The 26,465-nt window shown below is 41.6% G+C and overlaps 1 protein-coding gene across 1 annotated transcript in view; it reads right to left on the minus strand.

The window, feature by feature from the left end:
* Positions 1–358: 358 nt before the first annotated feature.
* The window catches only part of LOC311295713 (uncharacterized protein), a 77,401-nt gene continuing 51,294 nt past the window's right edge, over positions 359–26,465 (minus strand). Inside the window, exons 4-6 of the mRNA XM_084417200.1 lie at positions 6,444–7,073; positions 4,536–6,215; positions 359–2,354 (exon numbers count right to left, since the gene is read on the minus strand). Of these exons, the coding sequence (XP_084273326.1) occupies positions 466–2,354; positions 4,536–6,215; positions 6,444–7,073 (4,199 nt within the window). The 3' untranslated portion in view covers positions 359–465. The remainder of the gene's footprint in view (positions 2,355–4,535; positions 6,216–6,443; positions 7,074–26,465) is intronic.

Raw genomic sequence — 26,465 nt, forward strand, 5'->3', positions numbered from 1 at the left:
TGTTCGTTGGAATGATGGTTTCGGGAAACACCGACTCGTTGAACTGCTGATAACGACGGAACTTACGACTATAGTTGGTAACGATGCTTTCGGGAAACACCCCTGTTTAATTCTCCATTCTCAAATATTAGATAGAAATTTCACAAATATATTAAGTGTATTTTAAATAAATAATTAGTTTGTCAAATACTAAATGAACCGTTGGATTTTTAGTTAATTATTTTGGTTTGTTCAACTCAAACCATCAAGTAAATGATATTCAGAGACTTTATTAAGTTAATAATGTTAAATAATACCGGTTTACTTACTAAACCACTGAATTATTTTTTAGAGTGTTACAACAAAATGTGTGTGTGTGTAAGCATGCTTAAGAGTGTATTAAGTGTGATTTAACCCTTTCATTTCTCTGTGTTTATGTGTTAAGCATGTTCTCCATCGTGATTGTGTTATGGGAATGGGTCATTTTTAGCCCCAAAACAGTTTCTCAACACCTTTAATAATAAGATTTAACCCTGATCTTTTTTTCTCTTTATATAGTTGTTCAAGCCTCTCTTTGAGCTCCTGAACCTGCTGCTCTTTTCTCTTTCTGAAATCATTCAATTCTTCTTCTTGTTTTTTGGCTTCATCTTGATGTTTCTTCTTCATCTTCTCTATTTCCTCTTTATTTTTCTGTTTTATTTCATCACACTCTTTTTCTTCTCTTAATATTCTTTCTCTCTCCTCTCTTTCTCGTATCCAGATCTCATCTTGCTCTCGTTTCAGATCTTCCATCATTTTCTCCCATCTCTTTCTCTTCTCCCCTCGTCTCTCTCCATCCTCTCGTTTTCTCCTCTCCCACTCCTCTGTCCTATCTTCCTCCAGCTGCTCATAACGTATCTTCATTTCAGCTTTCTTGTCTTTATATTCTTTTTCTATCTGTTCTTTCTCCTTTCTCAGTTTCTGCTTCTCCTCTGCTATCATCTGTTCTTCTTCTTTTCTCTCAGTTTCAAATCTCTCTCTCATTTTCTCCAGATCTTCCTGTTTTTCTCTCAGTTGTTCCTTGTGTCTCTTTTTTATCTTTATTTCCTTGTCCTCTCGTTCTTTCATCTGTTGTTTCTTCTCTTCCTCCCATTCTCTCTGCTGTCGTTTCATTTCCTCTTGAATCTCTTCATCATCTTCAGCCTCTTTTATTTTTCTCATCCATTCTTCTCTCTCTTCCTCTTCCTCTTCTTGTTCCTTCTTTATTTGTTCCTTTAAATCGCTCTTTTTTATCTCCTCTTCCTGTTTTCTTCTTAACTCTGCCATGATGCGTTCCTGCTCAGTTTTCATCTTTTCTTGATCTTTTTTATAATCTTCTTTTCTCTTCGTATCTTCTTCTTCTCTTTCTTTTATCTGTTTTTTATACTGTAATCTGTTATTTTCAGTCTCTTTCTCCATATCTTCTATTGTTTGATCATATTCAGCTCTTCGTTGTTCTTCCTCTTCTGATCGTTTCTGATCCTCCATCTCTCGTTTCTTCTGCTCTGATATTTCTTTCTCCTCTAACTTTCTCCTCAGTGTTTCCACTTGTCCTCTGAACTTGTTCTCCAGCCTCGCTCTCACCTCATCTATCTTTAGTTTCTTCTCCTCCAGTCTCTGTCTCATGCTGTTGACTTCCATCTCATATTTGGCTTCTAATTCTTCAACTTGATCCTGATTTTTTCTTTCATTCTCTTCTAGCATTTCTCTTCTCTTTTCAATGGAGATCGCTGCCTCCTCAAACATCTCAGTAGTGAAGTATCGGCCCTCATTAGACTTCTTCACCTCTTCTATCATGTTTATCAGTCGAGTAACTTGCGTCCGGTCTTGTGTTTCTGTGTTGTTAAAAGCCAGGAATCTGTTTCCACATTCGCTGATCAGTTTCTTGAGTTCATCATTTTTACTTTTCTCTACATATTCTTCTATTGTTTGTTTCTTCAGAGCATCTCCTCTAGTGAAGAGAACAATACTGAAATCTGCTGCTTTTGGGCCAAAGATCATCTTTATCATGTCTAAAGTGTCTCTCTCCTCTTGAGTGATTCTTCCCAAACTCAACACAATGATGAACACATGAGGTCCAGCTGCGGACAGTGAAACACACTTCATCATTCCTTCAACCACTTGTTCTTTTGACACTGTAATGTCAAGGAGTCCTGGAGTATCAATAACAGCTACTGATTTACCATCAACTTCAACATCTCCCTTCTGACAAGTAGTGGTCACCAAACGTTTCCTGGCTTCACTGTGAAACTCATTGTTTCCGAGGATAGTGTTTCCTGTGGCGCTCTTTCCATTTCCTCTCCTCCCAAACAGCAAGATTCTCAAACATCCTGGATCTGAAGGTGAATCTTCATCATCTGAAAATGACAATAATAGGGTTTAGAGATTAATAACAACTTATTCAATTTGAGACCCAGAGCAACTAGTGTTGAACTTAAACCTAAAATGTAACCCTCTGAGGTCGGCAAACGCGCCGGCGCGTTTTGCTGGATTTTCTCCACATTGTAGCACAATAAACTTAAATTACTCCGTCATTTATGGTCATACAGAAAAAAGAAATATAAAAAAAGAATCTGTGATATTTCTACTTTTGTATGTGTCCACTTACAATCAAATCAAAACATTGTGCTTTTGAAAAATAAAGAAAATAAACAGAGTGTGCGTTCTGCCTCTCCGTCGTGGTGAACTTTTTTTTCTTGAGCACGTCTATAAACTGAAACAAAACTCAGCGAATACTTGTCACACATTTATGAGCCATATACCTTTATAAACATGTACTTTTAAAAGTGTGTACTTTTAAATGATCGGATTCAAACTAAAAACAAATATTCTCTGTTTAAGTAATTTGTATAAAACCAACAAGATGTCCAGCTTCTCAAACGCTTGCTCATTATTTTTAATTTGACCACGCCCACGCGCGTAAAAGAGATTCACATGCAAATCTCCACATGGAACGCGAACGCGCTCGTTACCTCAAAGTCCACAAGTCTCTGCTTTTCGTCGTGAGCTTACATTGGATTTACCTCAGAAGAAGAAGAACGCGATTTGAAGACAAGAAAGATGTAAGGTAAGAAATTCTTACTTATGTTATTGTTGCATAAACTTCACATTGCAGTTGAACTGTTGCTAGATATATGGTGACTATTATCATATTTAGATCCGTGTTTACTGTTACTGTGTCTGTGGATATCTGGTCAAACGTAGATATGTATGGTAACCATAATGTTTTATATTTGAGCACGATCGCGTTTGAATGTATCACATTTTGGATCGCGATCACGTTTGAATGCATCATATTTTGGAAAAGCAAAACGCTCCAAACGGCTTCATGTTTTTACTATTATCTCATTTCATATCATCATAATGAATGGAAACATTTGAAGTAACATGATAATCAATATATTTTTCTCTAGCTTAGTTACTGAAATCTTTTGGAAGATTTATATAGGCTGCTATATTGTTATTATTTTATGCAGCACTGCGCATAGCCTATGCCTACAAGGCACAACAAACGTGGTGTTCATTATATAATATATTGTTGGAAACATTTGTGTGTGTGTGTGTATTCTGTGAATTTTAAAAAGCAATTTTAACCAGAAAAATCTAAAATGTATTCCCAAAATCGTGCAGGCCTTTCTCTTGATATCAGTGTGTTCACTTTTTTTTTTTTTTCAGGACCCAGATGCCACTGAGTCCTGCTGACTTCAACATTCACAGTACATGTCTCTGTACATGAACATGGTAAAGTGAAAATCAAACACCTTGGAAATGAAAGGTATGTACAATGTTTTTAGGAATGGCACAAATGTCTCTTTCTTTGGATCATGTTGTGTTGTAAATAAATCCAAACAATCTAAAAGCCATTCTTTTTTAAATCTCCTCATTCTTTGTGGAAGGTTGGTCAGAATGATGGGCCCTGATAAGCTCCTAATAGGGCCATTAGGGTGTGTCTTTGTCTTTCTCAGGTGTAAAAAGCCTTACATATTAATGAGATGACCCGCCCCTTCGCATATTGCTTTTTCACACAAAACACGTCGTAAAAATTTTAAATCAATATATTGTCTTCTCTGAATGAGCAGTCAGGGTGATTTTCACATAGTTTTAGAGCAAATATTCTAGGCTACGCCATACAATTTTCAAAAGTCTTGTGAAGAAATAATCAGTATGGGTTTCATGACCTTATTTCAGTGAGAATTTTTTTTTGTATTTTCACAAACCACGCATAAATGTCATTATCTCAAAACTACAAACTTTTACACACATGCTGCTGATATATTATTGTAGCAGAGTTTGTGCTGAATACAGTGTAATTAGACTTTAGCCATGAAAATGTCACAAGTAACAGAAATAACCACAAATGTCAGAGCATGTCAGAACACCTCCAGGGCCCAGAAAACAGCTCAGACCTCAGAGGGTTAAACTATTTACAGTCCATCTCAGTGGTTCCCTTTTCTTTTCTTTTTTTTGTGATTAAAAAATATATATCAAAAGGATAAACAATGCAGATTTATTTTCACAGGCATATTTATAATTCTGACCTTCAGGGTGTGTGTCTGTATTATGTGTTTCCTCTCTTCTTTGTCTTTCCTGTTGTTTCTGTTTGTTCCATTCCTGTCGTTCTCTCTTCATCTCCTCTTGAATCTCTCTCTCTTGATCCTCTATGTCTTTAATATCTTTTCTATACTGTTCTTCTCTTTTTATATTTTCCTCTTCTCTTCTCTTTCTCTCTTCATCATGATTCTGTCTTTCTTTGTCCATCTTCATATTCACTCTCTTCATCTCTTCTTCATGTATGACCTGAAGATCTTCTCTTTCTCTCTGTCTTCTTTTTCTCTCTCTTTTAAGTCTCTCATAATATTCATCCCATGTTTGTGTGTCTATTTCTCTCCTTCTTTTTCTTTCTTTATCTTGATTCTGTCTTTCTTCCTCCATCATCATCTTCATTCTCTCTTTCTCTTGATTATATTCATCCCTCATTGCCTGTTCTTTCTTTCTCCTTCTCTCATCCTCTTCATCTCTTCTTTGTCTTTCCTGTTGTTTCTGTTTCTCCCATTCCTCTCGTTCTCTCTTCTTCTCCTCTCGCATCTTTCTCTCTTCATCCTCTCTTTCTTTAATATCTCTTTTATATTGTTCTTCTCTCTTTCTAAACTCCTCTTCTCTTCGCTTTCTTTCTTTATCATGATTCTGTCTTTCTTCCTCCATCATCATCTTCATTTTATCTTTTGTTTGTTGAAGTATTTTATTATATTCATCCCTCATTGCCTGTTCGTTCTTTCTCCTTCTCTCATCCTCTTCATCTCTTCTTTGACTTTCCTGTTGTTTCTGTTTCTCCCATTCCTCTCTTTCTCTCTTCATCTCCTCTCGCATCTTTCTCTCTTCGTCTTCTCTTTCTTTAATGTCTCTTTTATACTGTTCTTCTCTCTTTCTAAACTCCTCTTCTCTAGTCTTCCTCTCGTTGTAATGATTCTGTATTTCTTCCTCCATCATCATCTTCATCCTCTTTTTCTTTTCTTCATGTTTGTTCATCAGTTCTTCTTTCTCTTTGTTCAGTTGCTCCACTCTTTCTGTCTGAATCATTGTTTGTTTTTCTTGTATTTCTCTTTCCATCTCTCTGAACATCTTACATGAGTAGTAACTCTCTCCGTTTGCTTTCACCATGTGGTCTATCTTCTGCAGTAGATCAGACACCTGTGTTCGGTCTCCAGTCTGATTATTATTGAACACATGGAATCTGTTTCCACACGCTTCAATGAGGTTTCTGATCACAGATCCAGGTTTTCCAAGCCACTTATCAACAGTTTTGTTCCTCAGATCGTCTCCTCTGGTGAAGAGCACAATAGTGAACATTAAAGATTTCTCACCAAATGTCTCTTGGATGATCTTCACTGATTTTTCCTCCTCTTGAGTGAATCGTCCCACTGGTATCAGTAGGAGAAGCACATGTGGTCCAGGCAGGATCATGGAGATGCAGTTGCTGATTTCTCTTTGGATCTCTTCATTAGTAAGTTCAGTATCAAACAGTCCTGGAGTGTCGATCACAGTAACGTGTCGGCCGTTGATTTCAGCTCTTTCTCTCTGACACTCTTTAGTAATTGATTCATGAGATGTGTCTGATATAAATGCTTCTCTTCCTATGATGGTGTTTCCAGTTGAACTCTTCCCAACTCCAGTTTTTCCCAGCAGCACAATCCTCAGATCATCCACACTCTCCCTTGAATCTAAAGATAGATCAAATAAAAATTAAAAACAGTATATTGAATTTTAAGTGAAGATTGTTCATCATCCAGGTCATCAGATAATATTGTGTATAATTTATACTGAAGCATCATGTGCTTATCATTTTATTTTCTCTGAACTCTACATGTAATATGTTTTTCTCACATATCTTTATAAACCTTTGCAGCCATGAAAAAGTGTTTAATCCCTGCAGATTTTCTGATCATTACCTTTTGACTGAAACCACGTCTCTAATGAATGGATTTTTGTCTTCATTTCTTCAAATTTCTGCAGTTTTTCCATCTGTGCATCCATCAATGTCTCTGTGGAGAAACAAACACCACTATTTGCCTCAACCATCTGCTCTAGTTTCTCCATTAACATGGACACTTGTGTGTCGGGTTTAATGAAATGATGTCGTCCTCCAAAACTCTCAATGACAGACTGTGTTTCTTCATTTAGTTCTGCTGTCCTGTCTTCTGGATTCTGGTATATGAGGATCATGGTGTGTTTGCTGATTCTTGAGCTGAATATCTTCTGGATTTTGTCCATTTCTGCTCTGTCTTCATTATTTAGTGGAGCATCAGGAATGATGAGGATGAACACATGAACTCCAGGATCACAGAGAGACACACAGCGGAGCGTCTGACGCATCACTTCCTCCTCTGAGATCTGAGTGTTGAACAGAGCTGGAAGCTCCACCAGAGACACCAGACGCCCATGAAGCTCCACGTCTCTCCTCACACACCCTGAGCTGAGCGCTGATCTTCTGTCTCCCTGGTTCAGGATCAGGTTTGATATGAAGGATCTTAATCCATTACTCCCACACAGAACCAGATTCAGCTTCACACCCTCTGGATCTGTCAAAGGAATAAACTAGGTTAACATTTGTGGTTTTAACTGTTTTAAAAACCTTTCATGTCTTAGCTGAACTGAACTTAGTCCTGTGGAAACACTGAAGAGAAAGCTCTAACCTCTCCCATGTGATCGTTGTGAAATCAAGTAAAAACAGGTAAAATGGTAGTGGCTTCGACAGGGAGTTCAACAATCTTCATTTGAGATTTTCTACTTAAATGAAGGGGTCATCAGTCGGTCTGTGTTCTGTCATGAGCCGCTTGCGCTGATTACTGCAACTAAATCTACGATCAAAGTGCAGGCTGATTTCCAGCAGTGGTTCTCAAACTGAGAACAAATTACTGAGTTTTGCCGTTCATTTAATTCTACTCAATCTTAAAATGCCATAAATACATACCATCCAATCAAATTGCCTTATCCTTTGCAGTCAAAACTGACTGCATCCACACAAACCAGCAAATTGCGCTACATTACTGCCAGGGGCGTAGGAGCAATTTTGAACCTGGGGGGGACAGTAAATGCTAGGGGGTTTGGGGGAATTTTATATATATATATATATATATATATTGGGGTGCATCAAATTTGAATGGGAAATTTGAATTTCAAAATAACAATTTGGCTGGCATTGCATTTTGTTCCAATTAACATAAAAATTACTTTTGCAAAGTTTTGAGGAATTCCATTGAGAATTAGGGGTGCCACCTAACACATGAACTTTGGCGAAATTTCACAAAATTAGCAATTTTTAGTCTAATTGCCAAAAGGTTGATCTGGAAATGTTGAGTACAGTGAACTTTTATACAGTAACATGTTCTATAGGGTTATCAAAGTAAAAGTTGTTTGTTTGCCCTTTGAGCAACTTGGACATTTCTCAGAATTCAACTTTCAAGATTCTCCATTCATTTGTCCTATAGACAAAATGAATGGAGGTCAATGGGACATGTTCACGTGGCCTTACCCTGTTAATTTACTGTAACAACTACAATGCTACACTCAATACACGTGAGACATCTACAGTGGGGAGAACAAGTATTTGATACACTGCAGACTTTTCAGGTTTTCCCATTTGCAAAGCATGTAGAAGTCTGTAATTTTTATCATAGGTACTCTTCGACTGTGAGAGACGGAATCTAAAACAAAAATCCAGAAAATCACATTGTATGATTTTTAAGTAATTAATTTGCATTTTATTGCATGACATAAGTATTTGATACATCAGAAAAGCAGAACTTAATTTTTGGTACAGAAACCGTTGTTTGCAATTACAGAGATCATACGTTTTCTGTAGTTCTTGACCAGGTTTGCACACACTGCAGCAGGGATTTCGGCCCACTCCTCCATACAGACCTTCTCCAGATCCTTCAGGTTTCAGGGCTGTCGCTGGGCAAAACGGACTTTCAGCTCCCTCCAAAGATTTTGTATTGGGTTCAGGTCTGGAGACTGTCTAGGCCACTCCAGGACCTTGAGATGCTTCTTACGGAGCCACTCCTTAGTTGCCCTGCTGTGTGTTTCGGGTCGTTGTCACGCTGGAAGACCCAGCCACGACCCATCTTCAATGCTCTTACTGAGGAAAGATCTCGTGATACATGGCCCCATCCATCCTCCCCTCAATACGGTGCAGTCGTCCTGTCCCCTTTGCAGAAAAGTATCACCAAAGAATGATGTTTTCACCTCCATGCTTCACGGTTGGGATGGTGTTCTTGGAGTTGTACTCATCCTCCTTTTTCCTCCAAACATGGCGAGTGGAGTTTAGACCAAAAAGCTCTATTTTTGTCTCATCAGACCACATGACCTTTTCCCATTCCTCCTCTGGATCATCCAGATGGTCATTGGCAAACTTCAGACGGGCCTGGACATGCGCTGGCTTGAGCAGGGGGACCTTGCGTGCGCTGAAGGATTTTAATCCATGACGGCGTAGTGTGTTACTAATGGTTTTCTTTGAGACTGTGGTCCCAGCTCTCTTCAGGTCATTGACCAGGTGCTGCCGTGTAGTTCTGGGCTGATCCCTCACCTTCCTCATGATCATTGATTCCCCACGAGGTGAGATCTTGCATGGTGCCCCAGACCGAGGGAGATTGACCGTCATCTTGAACTTCTTCCATTTTCTAATAATTGCGCCAACAGTTATTGCCTTCTCACCAAGCTGCTTGCCTATTGTCCTGTAGCCCATCCCAGCCTTGTGCAGGTATACAGTTTTATCCCTGATGTCCTTACACAGCTCTCTGGTCTTGGCCATTGTGGAGAGGTTGGAGTTTGAAGTTTGATTGAGTGTGTGTTATACAGGTAACGAGTTCAAACAGGTGCAGTTAATACAGGTAATGAGTGGAGAACAGGAGGGCTTCTTAAAGAAAAACTAACAGGTCTGTGAGAGCCGGAATTCTTACTGGTTGGTAGGTGATCAAATACGTATGTCATGCAATAAAAGCAAATTAATTATTTAAAAATCATGCAATGTGATTTTCTGGATTTTTGTTTAAGATTCCATCTCTCACAGTTGAAGTGTACCTATGATAAAAATTCCAGACCTCTACATGCTTTGTAAGTAGGAAAACCTGCAAAATCGGCAGTGTATCAAATACTTGTTCTCCCCACTGTATACTCTGAATATGACATTGTCCACTCTAGAATACTGTTGATGTTAAGCTTAATAGCTTAGCAAACATAGATAGCTAACTGTGGTAAGCAAACGTCTCAGGTTACGACTGTAACCTATGTTCCCTGAGAACAGGGAACGAGACACTACGTCATTGACGCTTTGGGGAACACCTCAGGCGTGACAGGTGTCTAAAATCAATATCAACTCACGGCAATCATGTTGACCGGCGACAGCCCGTGAATCTTTAGCGTGAACGATTACCAGCGACCTGGATGTATAAAAGGGAGCCTTGCAAACATGACAATATCCTTTCGTCTGAAGGGACTGTTTGGTAGGCAGGCCCCGATGCATGGCAGGGAGACGTAGTGTCTCGTTCCCTGTTCTCAGGGAACATAGGTTACAGTCGTAACCTGAGACGTTCCCTTTCGAAGGGAACTCGACACTACGCCATTGACGCTTTGGGGAACGATATACCCACGCCGCCATGCTAAGGGGAGTGCATGCCCAAAGGCAGTGACAACTGTCAAATGAATTCAAATGAACGCTAGAACCACTCACCCTCAGGTCACACTGGGCTGTCAGTGACAGCACTCCCTACGGTCATAGCCCAAGCTATATGATACCACAGAAAACCTCCATAAACATAGTTTAGTGAAAGGTCTACCTGGGCCTGCTCAAGGGCCTAGGACCACAACTTCAACTTCTTAGAAGGGGTCCCTTCTAGGGAATGTGGCTAGGGAACCCGAGGGAACCCCACAGGCAGGACTGACCTGGTGTCACTACATAAAACACTACAGTCTGGCCACTTCCTGTCTGTCTGAAGACAGAGCTTCTGGACACTTGCCTTTAGGAAGGCATCCAACCCGAGGAACTGCGAAGCAGGCAGTGAACCACTCGGCCCGGATCTCAGAGACGGGATATCCTGGAGAGTATGACTCAGCATAGTGCTTTACAACCCTTGCCAGCGAGGGGAGTTCCTCTACTCGATCCATGGATCTACCCAGTGTTTGTGTTTCAAAACACTGAGGAGGCCTGTAAGGGCCTAAGGACTGATCTAACTGGGAGACCTCACGAGAGGCCTACGACCGACTGACCAGACTCAGGAGACCACATACTCATATTGACCCTCAGTGAGGGGAGCATAAGATCTACCTGGTAGGCAACCAGGCTGTAGCAGGATAAAGAGGTTCCAGGAGGGAACCCGTAGCAGAGAATAAAAACTTGAGTCGAGCCAGGGCGCAAGCTCACCTTCGGTAGCTGCCTGATAAGGACTGCTAACTGAGAGTAAGCGGCCACTAGCTTACAAAACCCAGCACCACTGTGAAACTACTCTCAGGGAGACCTGGAGAGGCCTACTACCTGACCACCACAGTATGTTGGAGCTCACCTTCAGGGAGGCCTGGTGAGGCCTACTACCTGATAACCACAGTACATGGGAGTTCACTTACAGAGAGGCCTGGAGAGGCCTACTACCTGTTACCAGAAAACCACCTTAAGTGGAAACCCAAAGTATGTTGGAACTCACCTCCAGGGAAGCCCGGTGAGGCCTACTACCTGACAACCATGACATGAGGGAGCTCACTTTCAGGGAGGCCTGGAGAGGCCTACTACCTGAAAACCATGCTAAGTGAAAACACAGTATGTGGGAGCTCACTTCCAGGGAGGCCTAGTGAGGCCTACTACCTGACAACCACAAAACGTGGGAGCTCACTTTCAGAGAGGCCTGGAGAGGCCTACTATCTGAAAAGCCATGCTAAGTGGAAACGCACAGTATGTGGGAGCTCACCTCCAGGGAGGCCTGGTGAGGCCTACTACCTGATAACCACAATATCTGGAAGCACACCTTCAGGGAGGCCTGGTGAGGCCTACTACCTGACAACCATAATAAGTGGAAGCACACCTTCAGGGAGGCTTGGAGAGGCCTACTACCTGATAGTGATCCTATGCTCACAGTATGTAGGGGCTCACTTCCATGGAGGCCTGGTGAGGCCTACTACCTAACAACCACAAAGTGTGGGAGCTCACCTTCAGGGAGGCCTGGAGAGGCCTACAACCTGATAACCACCATACCTGGAAACTCACAGTATGTGGGAGCTCGCTTCCAGGGAGGCCTGGTGAGGCCTACTACCTGACAACCACAATATGTGGGAGCTCACCCTCAGGGAGGCCTAGAGAGGCCTACTAACTAACTGGAAACTCGCCTTATGGGATGTGCAACTTATCTTTCAGGGAGGCCTGGTGAGGCCTGCTACCTGACAACCACATTATATGGGAGCTCTCCTTCAGAGAGGCCTGGTGAGGCCTACTATCTGACAGCCAAGACATGTGGGAGCTCAACTTTGGGGAGGCCTGGTGAGGCCTACTAGCTGATAGTGAGCCAGACTGGCAGTCCAGTTGTCTGTCTTTGGGGCTTTGCCTTCAGGAAGGCCTTATGAGACCTACTACCTGATAGTTCAAAAAGCGGGAATTCAGCTTCAGGGAGGCCTGTGGGGCCTGCCACCTAGTAACCACAGTATGTGGGAATTAACCCTCAGGGAGGCCTAGTGAAGCCTACTACCTGACCACCACAAAATGTGGGAGCCCACCTTCAGGGAGGCCAGAAGAGGCCTACTACCTGAAAACAGTCTAACAGCTGGATGCTAAGAGCCCTAAATCCGGTTGCTTACAGTCCCAGGGCGGCCTGCTAAGGCCCGCCAGACTGGGCTACATGGTGACTGCTGCTGGGGACTTGCCTAACAGGGAGGCCTGGTCGGGCCTACTAGCTGATAGCGAGTCTATTCTGCTACTTTAACGAACACTGCTGGAACCACACTATTTAAAAAACTTTCCTATAGTTTTGTACTTGTGTATGTTCCACAATGTTGGGACCCACCTTAGAGGAGGCCTGTTAAGGCCTACTACCCATCAGTGAGCCTACTGCCCGAACTACCAAGGCCAACCACCAAAGATGAGCTAGCCTAAGAGCCCTATTGGGGGCTACCCGGTCAAGGAGGCCTGCTGAGGCCTACTAACTGACCATGCAGCCTTCGTGGCAGAAAGCTGTTACTACAGCGCTTACAGCATCCTGGTACCTAATCACATTGCCAAAGGCAGTGTACTCAGCAAAAAGCAATACCCTTATAGCAGGGGAGTACAACATACGCCACTCTGCCTGGTGGAGGCCCCATTAAGGGCCTACCTACTATATGCATGGGCGTCAGCTCATGGCAATGCTCTGGCTTCAAGGGAGTGGAGTTCAAAAACCTGAATGAAATGAGTTTGGAACTCCCTGCTCAATCATGGTGTGAGGTAGATAGATACAGAGCTGAGAAAGGAGTACTCAAAACTACCCTGAATTAACGGGGGAGTAACAACCATATGCCCCTGAGAATTTAGACAGGGAGCGGGCCTGCAAGTTGCTCCAAGGGTGACAGGGATTTATCCTGCGCCCAGCCTAGGGGAGCGGGGGCTTGCTTGTAAGCCAACCAACTTCCACCCATCGTTTGAGCGGTTTAGCTCAACGGGCTGAGTGGAGCCAGCTCTAGAGGCCCAATTATATGTTAGCTCTGTTCGGCAGGGTCTGGCAAACTAACACATCGCAGAGTGAAAGATGGCCTAACCCTGCCCGAAGGACCATACCTCAACTACCACCCTGCATTACTCATTCACCCCTGAATGCAGTGAAAGGGGCGGGCCTTGGCCAACAACCCCATTTATGGGAGGAGGCTGAAATCTAGGGGAGGAAGCAGAAAACGCATAGGAATGCGGCAGCTATGCTTAGCAGAACGCCTCCACTATCCCTAGCATAGCCTAGGCCAGCTACAGAGGCGGCCCGGGTGAGGGCCAGCCTACAAGCATAGATCTACCTGAGGGCTCGGAGGGGCCACGGCCTAATTTGTTGGGGGCTGCAAAACCACTCAACCTACTGAGACTCGCTCTTTTACAGAGTTCAGGGGAGCGATATACTCAGGATATCAATGTCAACAAAACAAAAGGTCGGACATAAGACCTATCTGAAGCACTAGCGTCAGTCTATACTTAACCCTCTGAGGTCGACAAACGCGCCCGCGCGTTTTGCTGGATTTTTTTCAGTTCAGTTCAAAAGAAATTTATTTTGCTCTGTTGACTTTGATATTACAAGCAAGTTTCATACATCAATCGATTCTGTTAAATGTGTATTATTTTTGTGTATACTCACAATAAAAACAAACTGTTGTGCTTTTTGCCAAATAAAGAAAAATAAACGTGATGCGAGTTCTGCCTTCTCTCTGTCAGTGAAGACCATTCTGAAACGCGTCCGAAAATGAACAATAACTCAGCGAATACGGAGTCAAACAGGCTAACAGTCACACAGGCATGAAGCTTGAATTCTCTTCTTTAAAATTAGGTAATTTATATAAAAAACAAATATTCTCATCTTGTGAAATCTGTATTAAAAGAGAGCGATTCCAGTCGAGCTAATTAGAGCTCATTCAAAGGTAATGTGACTCCGCCCACGGAGAGCGCGCGCTATTCAAACGCAAATTACTGAGGCAAACCTGTGAACGCCCCCATATCAGCTCGAGGAAACACAAGTTTAATCATATCATTGTAGCCTACGTGTTTACACCATCTGGCAGCGCTGTGAGGAATAATAATAATGGAAAATCTACCTCAGAGTGCGGGTATTGCAGGAGAGAGGATCCGAATATGTAGTAAGTTTTTTTTCCTTCTCAAGTTAATCGCGTTTCTGTGAATGAATGAACGGCAGCCGCAGAGATGCGCGCTGTTTATCACAGCTCGCAAAAAGACAGTTTAAATTTAAATTGCGTCTCTGTGTGAATGAATGATGATGTTTTAGCAAACTGTATTGCTATACTGAGCTGAGTAAAAATCGACAGAAATATGTTGAAATAAAATGTAGGCTATTTGTATAAGCAACGTATTAAACTGAAAATTAACATTTATATGCCCTAATATTTCATAAAAACAACGTTACAGTCAGGCGTTTCTGTTTGTGAATGAATGTTTCGGTTTTAGCAAACTGTATTGCTATACTGAGTAAAAATCGACTGAAATATGTTGAAATAAAATGTATTTGTATAAGCAATGTATTAAACTGCAAATTAACATTTATATTTCTTATAATAAAAATGAAAGACCTATGTTACAGACATATGAAAGACAACATTTCGTTGATTAGTTTTGGATAGATTATACATTTTTACTGTAAAATATCTGCCAACTCAAATAAGCTTTTGTTTGCCAATATTTGCTCATGTTAAATATAGTATGTTTTGTCAAAAATAAAGTAATCAAATAATCAATCAAATCCTTAACTTTGAAATATGTATGATAAAATGTATACTTTAGTTTTTACAAAGAAAGATTACACTTGAATTGTTGTTGTAATTGTAACCTTTTTAATAAAAAAATATATTTACAAGGTAGATGTAAACAAACTATTAAAAAGTAAATATAAGCCTTTTCTTTAAATAATTTTTATTGTGTTTTATTAGTGACAAATTTGGGGAGAGGATAAATATTCCAAAACTGAAAATACAGTATGAGAATTAACTGCACAATTACTAGACATGTTTTCCTTGGATATTATAGGCCAAATTGCAATAATTAATTAAGTATGCGGGCCCCATTGTCTCCTAAGGTGTGAACCACTAAATATGCATGATCTGTGACGCCCACTCCGCATATTGCCTTTCCAAACGGAAAGTGCTTTGCAAAATTCAAATCAATGTATTGTGTTATGTGAATGATTAGGCAGGGTGATTTTCACATCATTTTGAAGAAAAAACACTAGGCAATGACATCTATTAGACAAAAGTCTTATTGGCACATATTTAGTATGTGTTTTATGGCCTTATTTCAGAAACTTTAGTTTTTAGTTTTTTCAATAACCACGCATAAACATTATTCTCTCAAAAATGCAGACATGTACATTCTTGTTGCTCACATATTATGGTAGCCCTGTTTGTGCTAAATAGTGTGTAATTTTTTTTGCCATTAATATGTTTATAAGCAACTGAAAAAAGCACAAATGTCAGGGCATGTCAGAACATCTCAAGGACCCCAAAAACACCTTAGACCCCAGAGGGTTAAGCACAACCCCTTTTTTTTTTTAAGAAAGACCAACTAATCTACCCCTGGGTGGCTAATAGCCCGAAAGGCTATTCACAGGAATGAGCTCTGGCACACCTCGCATAGTTCTCTGAAGATGTTATGACAAGAAGGCCATCACATACTCATGAAGGAAGCCAAATTTTTCTTTAGCTTCTTCCTAATCGTTCTAGCCACCTAACAGGGGGCGGCTTCAGGGCCCTGAATCCTTATTCCTCCTTACAAGTACGACCCATTAGGTCTATACAGGTATTTTTTTTTTTTTTTAATGTCTGAGAATACGGGCAGAGTATGGGTTCTTCCAAGCCTTCTCGATCTCAGTATGGCGATCAGGAAGGAATGGAAGGCTCACCTGAGCTGGTGGCCTATGTTCAGGGAGAAATCGATCGTCAACTTTTTGCCGTGAGCGATCTCTCCCCGAGCGTGCTGCCATGGCAACTGAAGTTTGTCTGCGGCACGCCCCATAACGTCCACCAGCAGGATGTCTGACGAGGCTCTGGATCTAATTCATCCTCATCAGCCATCTCTTGCCCGTCCTGAAGAGCACTCACTGCAGTACCAGTAGGAGAATCATCTCCGTCATCCACCTGCAGCTCGCTCTCGCCAGTCGATGACGTGTCTGAGAGGTTTACACACCTCTCAAGACTGTCAACGAGCTCCATCTGGGAGCCACATGAAAGTGAGTCGCCGCTCTGCCTCGGCACCAGCGGGACCTGAACCACGAGGTCCAGATGCTGAGCTCTCTTCCCTCGAGAAGAGAGCCAGATGAGAGCGAAGCGTTCTCATAGACAAACGCTCACAGTTTGCACAGGACGCTCCCTCGAGAGCGTCCCGTGCGTGCTCTTCACCCAGACAGAGAACGCACATTTCATGTGTGTCACCCAGCAACAAAAACTTTGGGCATGGGTTGACATATTTAATGAAATTCTTTACCTTAGGTCTTGCCTTAAGTGTGCGCTTCATTTTCTCTCAATTGGCGTTAACCCCCTGAGGTCGGCTATCGCGCCGGCGCGATATGCTCGTTTTTTTCCTTATCAGTGCAAAAAAAATAAAAAAAAATAAAAAAAATTATCTTATATGCTTGTGTTATACATCAATCGATCCTGTTAAGTGTGTATTATTTTTATGTATACTCACAATAAAAACAGTGTTGTGCTTTTTGACAAATAAAGAAAAATAAACATGATGTGAGTTCTGCTTTCTCTCTGTCAGTGTAGTCCATTCTGAAACACGTCCGAAAATGAACTGTAACTCAGTGAATTCTCAGTCAAACAGGCATACAGACACACAGGCATGAAGCTTGAATTCTCTTCTTTTAAATGAAGTAATTTTTATATAAAAAAAAATATTCTCAGTTTATGTAATATGTTAGCCTGGCTAACGTCAGACCAAGTCTCATTTGAGACTTGGTCTGGGAACCACGTGTTCATTTTCTCGTATTTGAGGCGTGGTTTACGAATGCCCAGAGCCGTTTATTGGGCGCTATGAATGTCTATCAAATGCGCCTGTACGTAGCTCATAGCCAATCGCTTCAATTATACCAGATGACGTATGTAGAGTGACAGAAATTCGACGAGGAGAAAGACGATGGGTCAAAGATTTATTTGTACACGATGGCGTTTAGCGAATATTACCGTTTGTGCAAGATAAACATGAGGGTAAAAGGTAACGTCGAGTCTGATGCCATGTTGGATCCATAGATATAAACAAACTGCTTCGGTGTCGTCATCGTCTTGCTGCTCCCTCCCCGTTCTGTGATTGGTTCCCTTTTTCAGGGGAAAATCTGGTCCATGGTGTCCAGACTGCCTAGCAGCGTGAATAAAATCGCGCTGCGAGCAAGGCAGTATGGGGAAACCCAGGCTAGTAATATGTATGAAAAGAGAGAGTCGTTCTCATCTCAGCTCATTAAGTTTTAATGTGACTCCGCCCACGGAGAGCGCACGCTATTCAAACGCAAATGATCTGAGGACGCAAACCCGTGAACGCCCACATCAGCTGGATAACACACACCGCGAGTTCACTTTCAGACTCATGTACTTTACAACGCTGTGAGGAATAATACTATCTTGATAATAATCCTGGAAAATTTACCTCAGAAGTGCTGGAAGTTTCATTTCGAGGAGCAAAGGGATCCGGCTGAGGAATAGGTCAGTTCTCTGCTTTGTTCTAATCGCAAGTATCTGTACACGCTGAATGAATGAACGCACAGATGCGCGCTGTTATGTAGCTACAGCTGGCAAAAAGACTGTTTAAATATGAATTGCGTTATGTATGAATAAATCAACGCACAGATGCACGCTGTTATGTAGCTACAGCTGGCAAAAAGACTGTTTAAATATGAATCGCGTTTCTATGTATGAATGAATGAACGCACAGATGCGTGCTGTTATGTAGCTACAGCTGGAAAAAAGACTGTTTAAATATTAATCGCATTATGTATGAATGAATGAACGCACAGATGCGCGCTGTTATGTAGCTACAGCTGGCAAAAAGACTGTTTAAATATGAATCGCGTTTCTATGTATGAATGAATGAACGCACAGATGCGTGCTGTTATGTAGCTACAGCTGGCAAAAAGACTGTTTAAATATGAATCGCGTTTCTATGTATTGTAAGAATTGAAATGGGAAGGTTTAAATAAAGTTAGATGGTACGAGAGATATCGCGAGCGTAAGAAACACGCGAAAAAGGGGAGTGGTTGAAAAAGAGGAAGGAGAGAGTTGATATGGATGGAGAAATGGACGATGTAATCGGGTGGAACAATGTAGAGTCATAGTTAAGAGAAATGTTGAAATAAACACTGAGTTCTGAGCACAGAAGACTTGGTCTGACTCCTCTATCAAGTGACCACGACAGATACAGAAAATAGCCAAGAACCCACGCATAATACTCGGTAAGCACGGATTCCTCGAGACTCGCAAACACGAGTATTACACTGGTGGCAGCGCTGGATGGCTATTTTTATCTTTCTGTTCTCAGTATGGACATTTTCTACTTGACTCTGAATGACGTAAAATAGCCACATTAACCTGCAGGCACGTTGCCCACAATATTTTACGTGCTATATTTTTGCAAGTTCAGATCACGTGCCATTTTTTTATTATTATTTTTTTTCCCCTCCTCTCGCCGTTGCTCGCACACACAAAATGTCTGATGGTGAGCATGATATTGTGGAGCAGCCGCAACCACATAACGTGATGGCTGGTACAAATTAACATGTGCCTTTCAGAATTGATCTTCCTGCTCCCTTTTCGGGTGATAACGCTGAACCATTCAGCTGCTGGATTCAGAGATTTGAAGTTGCTCTTAATGTCTCTGCCACACCACCAGATAAAGCTAAACTTCTCCCTGCTAAGCTCTCAGGACCTGCGTTTGCATATTGGCAGTCTCTCTCCCCTGCTGTTAAAGCGGACTATGATCTGACTAAGGCCAGTTTAGGTGCTGTTTTTGGACGTGCCACATTTTTGGCCACATTCCAAACATATTTGAATGCTCGTCCCCGCAAGCCTCAGGAACCTCTCGAAGTTTATGCAGCTGAGCTCACCAGTTTAGTGACGGAAGCTTTTCCTCAGTATGATGTTCGTAGATTTATTACTGGCTTAGATCCTGCACTTCAATTGAAAATACATGAGCAGTGACCTTGGACAATGCTTTAAAAATAGCCAGTCAATGTGAACGTGCACAGTTGGCCATCAGCATAGCCAATCCAACGGCTATCATGCCAGTTACTGTGCATCAGCAGCCTTTATCTACCACAGCGACGCCAACGCCCATCGCAGATCTGGCCTCAGCCATCGCTGACCTCCGGATGGACCTGCATACTTTACGCCAGTCTCACGAATGTCGGACTGACGACCGCCTGGATGTACTCTCACAACAGATTGGCAACCTTCAGCACAAGATGACAGAAACTACACACGCCTGCCCAGCTGTTGACTACAACATAACACCACGGACTCGCCAGCCTGAGTGGGATGACCGTCACCATCATCGTCAGGACTGCCGCTGCCCGACACAGCACCTACAGAGAGAGCGACGATAACAACCTTATGATGACTACAGCTCCTCGCACCGCCGCCGCTCTTCTCACGATCACACTACATCTGATGAAGACCCCCGTCACCAGAGCCATCCCAGCTATTCTCCCCCTCCCGTGTTGTGAGTCACACACCCCATATCATTCACATCCCGATCAACATAGCCCCCATAGACACAATTATACACACCCTGACCGCTCCCCCTCAAGAGAACCCCGATCCCATTTGGTCTATGATGACAGACCACACGCCACTTGCTCGCTCTCACCAAACTCACATTACAGGCATTCTACTTATCGCACCCATCGCTCACCATCGATGGTCCACTCTGATAATATGCACTATACAGATGTGGCCTTTAAAAATGCGCGTCTCAGAGAGAAGAATGCTGCAAGCACTTCCGAAATTCTGCGGGATCGTGCAGAAGGGGGATTAGGTGTTGGACACAGGAAATACTAAAACCTGTAGATGGCAGTCGTGTTTCATTTGGCCATACTGAGTTGAGGAAGTATGACGAAGACAATGTTTTCTTTTGCCAGTTTTTGATTGATTGATTCCTTTATTGTCATTGTACAGCCATACAATGACATTTTTATACTTTCCAACGTTCACAGCAAGAGTAGTTACAGTCACATTGCAAATTGCCCATTATTAAATAAGGTGCTTAGATTAAGTAAAAATTTCACTTAATTGTCTACATGTCAAAAATGTCTTGTGGTGATAATTTGAGGATGTAGTTTCAGTTCATGATTCATTATCCTGATGGCATTAGGATAAAAACTGTTCATGAATCTGGTTGTGCGTGTTTTGATTGACCTAAAGCGTTTTCCAGATGGCAACAATTCAAAAAGCTGATGGGCTGGATGATTCGGGTCCGTCACAATGTAGCGTGTTTTCTGCAGGGAGCGGGAGTTAAAAATGTCATCCAAGGCAGGTAGCTGTTGATTTGTGATGTTCTGTGCGGTTTTTATAACTCTCTGCAGTGCCTTTTTATCACCAGCCGAGCTGCCTCCATACCACACCAGCATATTATATGTGAGGACACTTTCAATAGAACAGCGATAGAATGACACCAGGAGACGCGCTGACAGGTTTATTTTCCTAAGCATTCTGAGAAAGTACATCCGCTGTTGAACCTTCTTGACTAATGCTATGATGTTTGTTGTCCATGAAAGGTCCTCGGAAATGTATGTGCCCAGAAATTTAAAGCTTGATACTCTCTCCACTATCTCCCCATTGATATGCAGTGGTGTGTGAACAATCTGTTTCTTCCTGAAGTCAATGATAAGTTCTTTCGTTTTCTTGATGTTTAGGGTAAGATTATTCTCCGTGCACCACGTCGTCAGCCTCTGTACCTCCTCCCTGTAGGCATACTCATTTCCTCTGGTGATCAGCCCCAGCACAGTCGTGTCATCCGCAAATTTGATTATGATGTTGTTGTCATTAGATGGTACACAATCATGAGTATACAAGGAGTAAAGAAAGGGACTTAGCACACAGCCTTGTGGGGCTCCCGTGCTGATTAGCGTAGTTGTGGAATAATGTGAGCCCATCCTCACTGACTGTGGCCTCTTTGTTAGGAAATCTTTAATCCACAGGCAGATGTTATGCTGTATGCCTAGGTCAGACATCTTATAAAACAGTCTGTTTGATAAGATGGTATTAAAAGCAGAACTGTAGTCAATGAACAGAAGCCGTGCATACGTCCCTTGATGTTCCAGGTGGCTCAGTACAGTGTGGAGTGCAATGTTGATGGCATCGTCTGTCGACCTGTTGGCCCTGTATGCGTACTGGTGGGGGTCCATGGTGGGTAGCAGAGCAGACCTAATATGATGTAAAACCAGCCTCTCCATGCATTTCATAATTATAGATGTTAGTGCAATGGGCCTATAGTCATTGAGGGATGTTATAGCAGCATGCTTTGGCACCGGCACTATTATAGACGTCTTCAGGCAGGTTGGAACAGTGCACTGCAACAGAGACAAGTTGAAGATGTTTGTGAGTACCTCACCTAGCTCAACTGCACAGTCTCTGAGTGCGCGCCCTGGAATGCTGTCTGGTCCAGATGCTTTCCATGCCTTGATCTTACGGAGAGTGCGTATCACCTCAGTAGGTTGAAGAATAAGCACCTGGCTATTTGTGTCTGGAACAGGGTTGATGGTAGTCTCAGTACTTTCCACCTCAAAGCGGCTGAAGAACCGGTTAAGCTGTTCTGCCATTAAAGCACTGCTATTAGACAGGCAAGTGGTGTTAATCTGCCCCGTGATGTGCCGGATCCCCTGCCAAGCCCGGCGGGGGTCGGAGTTGCAGAAGTGGTTCTCAATCCTCTGCTTATAAGCGGCCTTAGCATCCCTGATGCCCTTCCTTAAATTCGTCCTGGCTGCACTGTAAAGCTGCCTGTCACCAGACCGAAAAGCAGAATTACGGGCCTGCAGCAGATGTTTTACATTGTTGGTCATCCACGGCTTGTTGTTAGGAAATATACAAATCCGTTTCGTGGTGGTGACATTTTCAATGCAGCATTTTATATAAAATAGCACAGAGGATGTATAGATGTCGATTTTATTGTCCACAAATACGCTCCAGTCAGTGCGTCTAAAGCAGTCCTGCAGCTGCTCAGACGCTCCTTCGGGCCATAATTGTATTATTCTAGCAGTAGGTTTGATTCGGTTGATAACTGGTCTATATGCTGGAGTCAAAAACAGTGAAATATGATCAGACAGACCTAAGTGGGGGAGAGGTGATGCCTTAGGCCTATATCCATGCTTAACGTTACTATAAACATGGTCGAGTATGTTTTTCCCTCTTGTGGGGCACTTTACATGCTGGTAAAATTTTGGGAGAACAGTTTTTAAGTTGGCTCTGTTGAAATCACCTGCTATGACAAAAGCTCCTTCTGGATAAGCCTGCTGTTGTTTCCTAATGGCAGTTTGCAAATAAGCCAAAGCTGTTTTAGTGTTGGCATCCGGAGGTACGTAAACAGCATTAATAACAACAACTGTGAATTCGCGCGGCAGGTAAAAGGGGCGACATTTTACTGTTAAATACTCCAAGTCCGGGGAGCAGTAAGTGTCAGTTATTACAGCGTTTGTACACCAATTGTCGTTGGTGTAAACACAAAGCCCCCCTCCTCTGTTCTTACCGGAATCCGCGGTCCTGTCGGCTCGGTGCGCTACACGGCCTGCTAGTTGAATAGCCTCTGCTGGAATCGCTGGTTTAAGCCAAGTCTCCGTAATTACCATGGCACAGCAGTCCTGGATGCTTTTCTGCGTAGATGTAATGAGTTCCAGCTCCTCGATTTTATTGGTAAGTGATCTTGCATTTGTGACGAAGAGGCTCGGCAGTGGAGGCTTGTGTGGGTCTCTGCCTAGCCTAGCTCGTATCCCGGCTCTGCAGCCCCGCTTCTGCCTCCTCTCACAGCGCCGCCTCTGTCGCTTCTCGGCTGGGAGAGTAATCCACGGAGACCCCGGTGGTCTGACGAGCTCAGACGGTAGGCTAGAATCTTCCTGGTTAAAAATACAGCCCCCGGGCGTCAAACCAATGACGAGAAGTTCGTGCCGGCTGTATTTTATGTATACTTGTGCATACGTGGTTCTTAGAAAAAAATAAACTATTAGTAGACTACTTATAGTTACATAAACAGTCACATATTCTTCATAAAAATCCGACTCAAACGCGCATAATTTGTCTTTTTTTTTCTGTGTACTACAGTAGAAGAGATGTGATGTATGATAACTGAGTCTTATAACACAATAATTTGCGAAGACCTTTGAAGAGACCGAGAGCATTTGCGCAATATCATTATCTAATTTTACATTTAGTTCCTTTTTGCATCTTAACGTTTTAAATAGCTTTAACATGGTTGTAATGCGCTTTTCTGCATTACTGTACAGTACTTTTTATATTATCATGTTTCCCTTATAGGCGTCGATTTCGGTGGGGGCGGTGGGTACCACCCACCAGATTTCGTCATGAGTCATTTTGTACCCACCACTTTTAACTTCCGTCCATATTAATTTGACTTTTGGTTCGATTTTTTTGACCGGTTTCAGTGGTTATGAGGAGCAATATGAGAGAGAAATTTGGTAATCATTGTCTGACCCAACAAAAAAAAAACATAATAATATTCATTTTTTTTTACATTTTCGTGTTCACATTTATGAGGGAAAAACAACGTGTCAGTTCTCGGTTACGGACGTGAGTGCTCTGAAAGCGGCACTAAAAGACTGCTTTAAAACTTTCACAGAGACCTCAAACAGAACAGCTGCCTTTCTTTAAATTGAATTTCGTTTTGCATTAATTATATCTTAATTTTAATCAGTGTTTCATAAACCAATTGCCTGGATTTAAGAAGTAGGCTAAATATAGCAGACAATCATGACATTGGAGGCGCCGGAGAGTGAACTGGAGTTCGTCTCATAAATTAAACGAAACTCAGTGTATAATGCACATTCACATTCACAGCGTATTTAGACACATTTAGACGCATTCATAATCATTACTTTTACCAGTTCTTTGTGGCAACCTTTATGCGTACGGTCGTGCGCTTGAGTGCGGCTACGCAAATGCTCATTGTAAGCTATATAAGTAGGCTAATTAAATTAATATAAAGGGGCGATTTGTCCACGAATTACTTAAATGAACAACTAGCCTTAGTAGCCTACTAGTCGAATAGAAAAAAAAAACTTTTAGTTGGAAGCAGCCCTTATTCCACATATTTTCGAACCAGGCAACAGGACATCTGTGTTGAGCGAGCGACCCTGCGGAATGAACGAGCGGAGCGGAATATTCAGAAATGCGCTCTCCACTCACGAGCTCTGATCGGAACAAACCCGAACCTCACTGTCTGCTGAACTTGCAGAATCATCAAAATATAATATTTTCTAAAGAAGAATTTTAAAACTTTATTGGTGGTAGTTGAGAAGAATTCCTCTTTCCATATCTAAATCATTTTGAGCCCAATATAAATGTAGGCTATCATATTGTTATTCTTATTATATAAGAATAATATGTTTTTTTTAAAGTTTTTTTTACAACATTTTTAACATATAGAGAATATAAGTTTAGCGTGTTGTGTGTATTTCCTAATTATAAGCTTTTGGTGAAATTGCAACAAAACTAAAAGTGCATAAAAACATAAAAAACGTCATTACTTTTTAAATTCTTATTCACTCTTTGTTTAGCGATGTTTATAAATATACTTTTTTTTGTTGCATTTTGTTGACAACCTGTCCTACACTGAGGCCACATCCACACGAAGCCAGAGCTTTCCCTATCCGATATTTTTTTTCCCCTGTTTTTTTTTCTTTTCTTTTTTTATCAAGAACTTTGTTGAGCAATATGAACAACCATAAATGGTCTGGTACAAAATATGAGTCACGATATTCGATAGTTAACGGACGCATAAAGCTTGCCACAAAGAACCGGCAAAAGTAATCATTTGTCAAATATAGCAAGGAGACATTTTAATTGTTTATTAATAAACTAGTGTTTTATGTGTCAGTCAAAGATGTTGACAATGCTGACTCGTCATCTTCGCAGATGAACGTGCCTATAGAGAGAAATGCACACTTCATACGGATTACATAAGAGAGTTGTCTGTTTCTTTTCTTTTCGTTTTGAATTGTTTTGTTTAAAAGTGGACATTTCAAGCTTTCTAGATACATTTCTGAGTTTCGGTTCATTTATGAGACGAGCTCAATTCACGAGCAATGCAAGTTTTATCGCGCCGGTGCCTCCATTTCCTGATTAAATCGTCTTAAATGCGTCTCCGTGTGGACAGTAACCAATGTAATCTTCCTGATTTAATCACGTAAAACACAAGTCTAAACACAAGCACCACTCTTCTGAATGATGGTAACCACAAACCTCCAAGAGTTTGTAAACCAATTGTTTGTAAAACATATTTAATACTTTACTTACATATTAAAAAAAATATTTTTTTTTTACAGTGTATAAATAAAACGACATGAAGGAAGTTATTTCCAAAATGTAATTAATTGCATAGTCTTTGTTTTAGCTGCTTGTTTTAGCTGCTACCAATTGACACAGAGTCAAGAAATTACAAACCACCCACCCCCCAGGTCTGCCGATTCTTAGTCAACCCCCAATGCTAATCGATCTCCTCTCAGGGAATCAAAAGAAAACCGTTTTTTCCTGTTTTCACCAGCGCGTGGGCGGGGTTTTAATCCCTTGCAGTTCATTTGTTTAAATGCTATTTAAGCAAATTTACTATAGGGGAGAGCGGGGCACAAAGTAATGTTTTTTGACTTTCTCAGTTTGTGTAAATCTACTTAGGGTGCAGAGTATTTATTTTTTTCCACATTCATTTCCCACATGTCTAGTACAATTATGTGTTTTTGTTTTATCAATACAGTATATACTTTTTTTCTTGATATACCCCGAAAGAATGGAAGTGAAATGTGACAACATGCCCCATAGGTGGGGTACATTGTAACATGTGCAGGGGCACATTGTAACATGACCATATGACAGCTTAAAATGTTATCTGATCTAATAAAAAAAATATACAAAACAAACTAAAATATTTTCTAAATAAAATACAATTAAAAAACTTTTTCATATAAAATAATGGCAATTTTTAATAATTAAATATAAACTAATTTTTGAGTTTTGACTACGAACACACAGCTATACAACATAGTTCAAAA

Source organism: Rutilus rutilus, assembly GCF_951802725.1.
Source record: "Rutilus rutilus genome assembly, chromosome: 8".
Lineage (NCBI taxonomy): Eukaryota > Metazoa > Chordata > Actinopteri > Cypriniformes > Leuciscidae > Rutilus > Rutilus rutilus.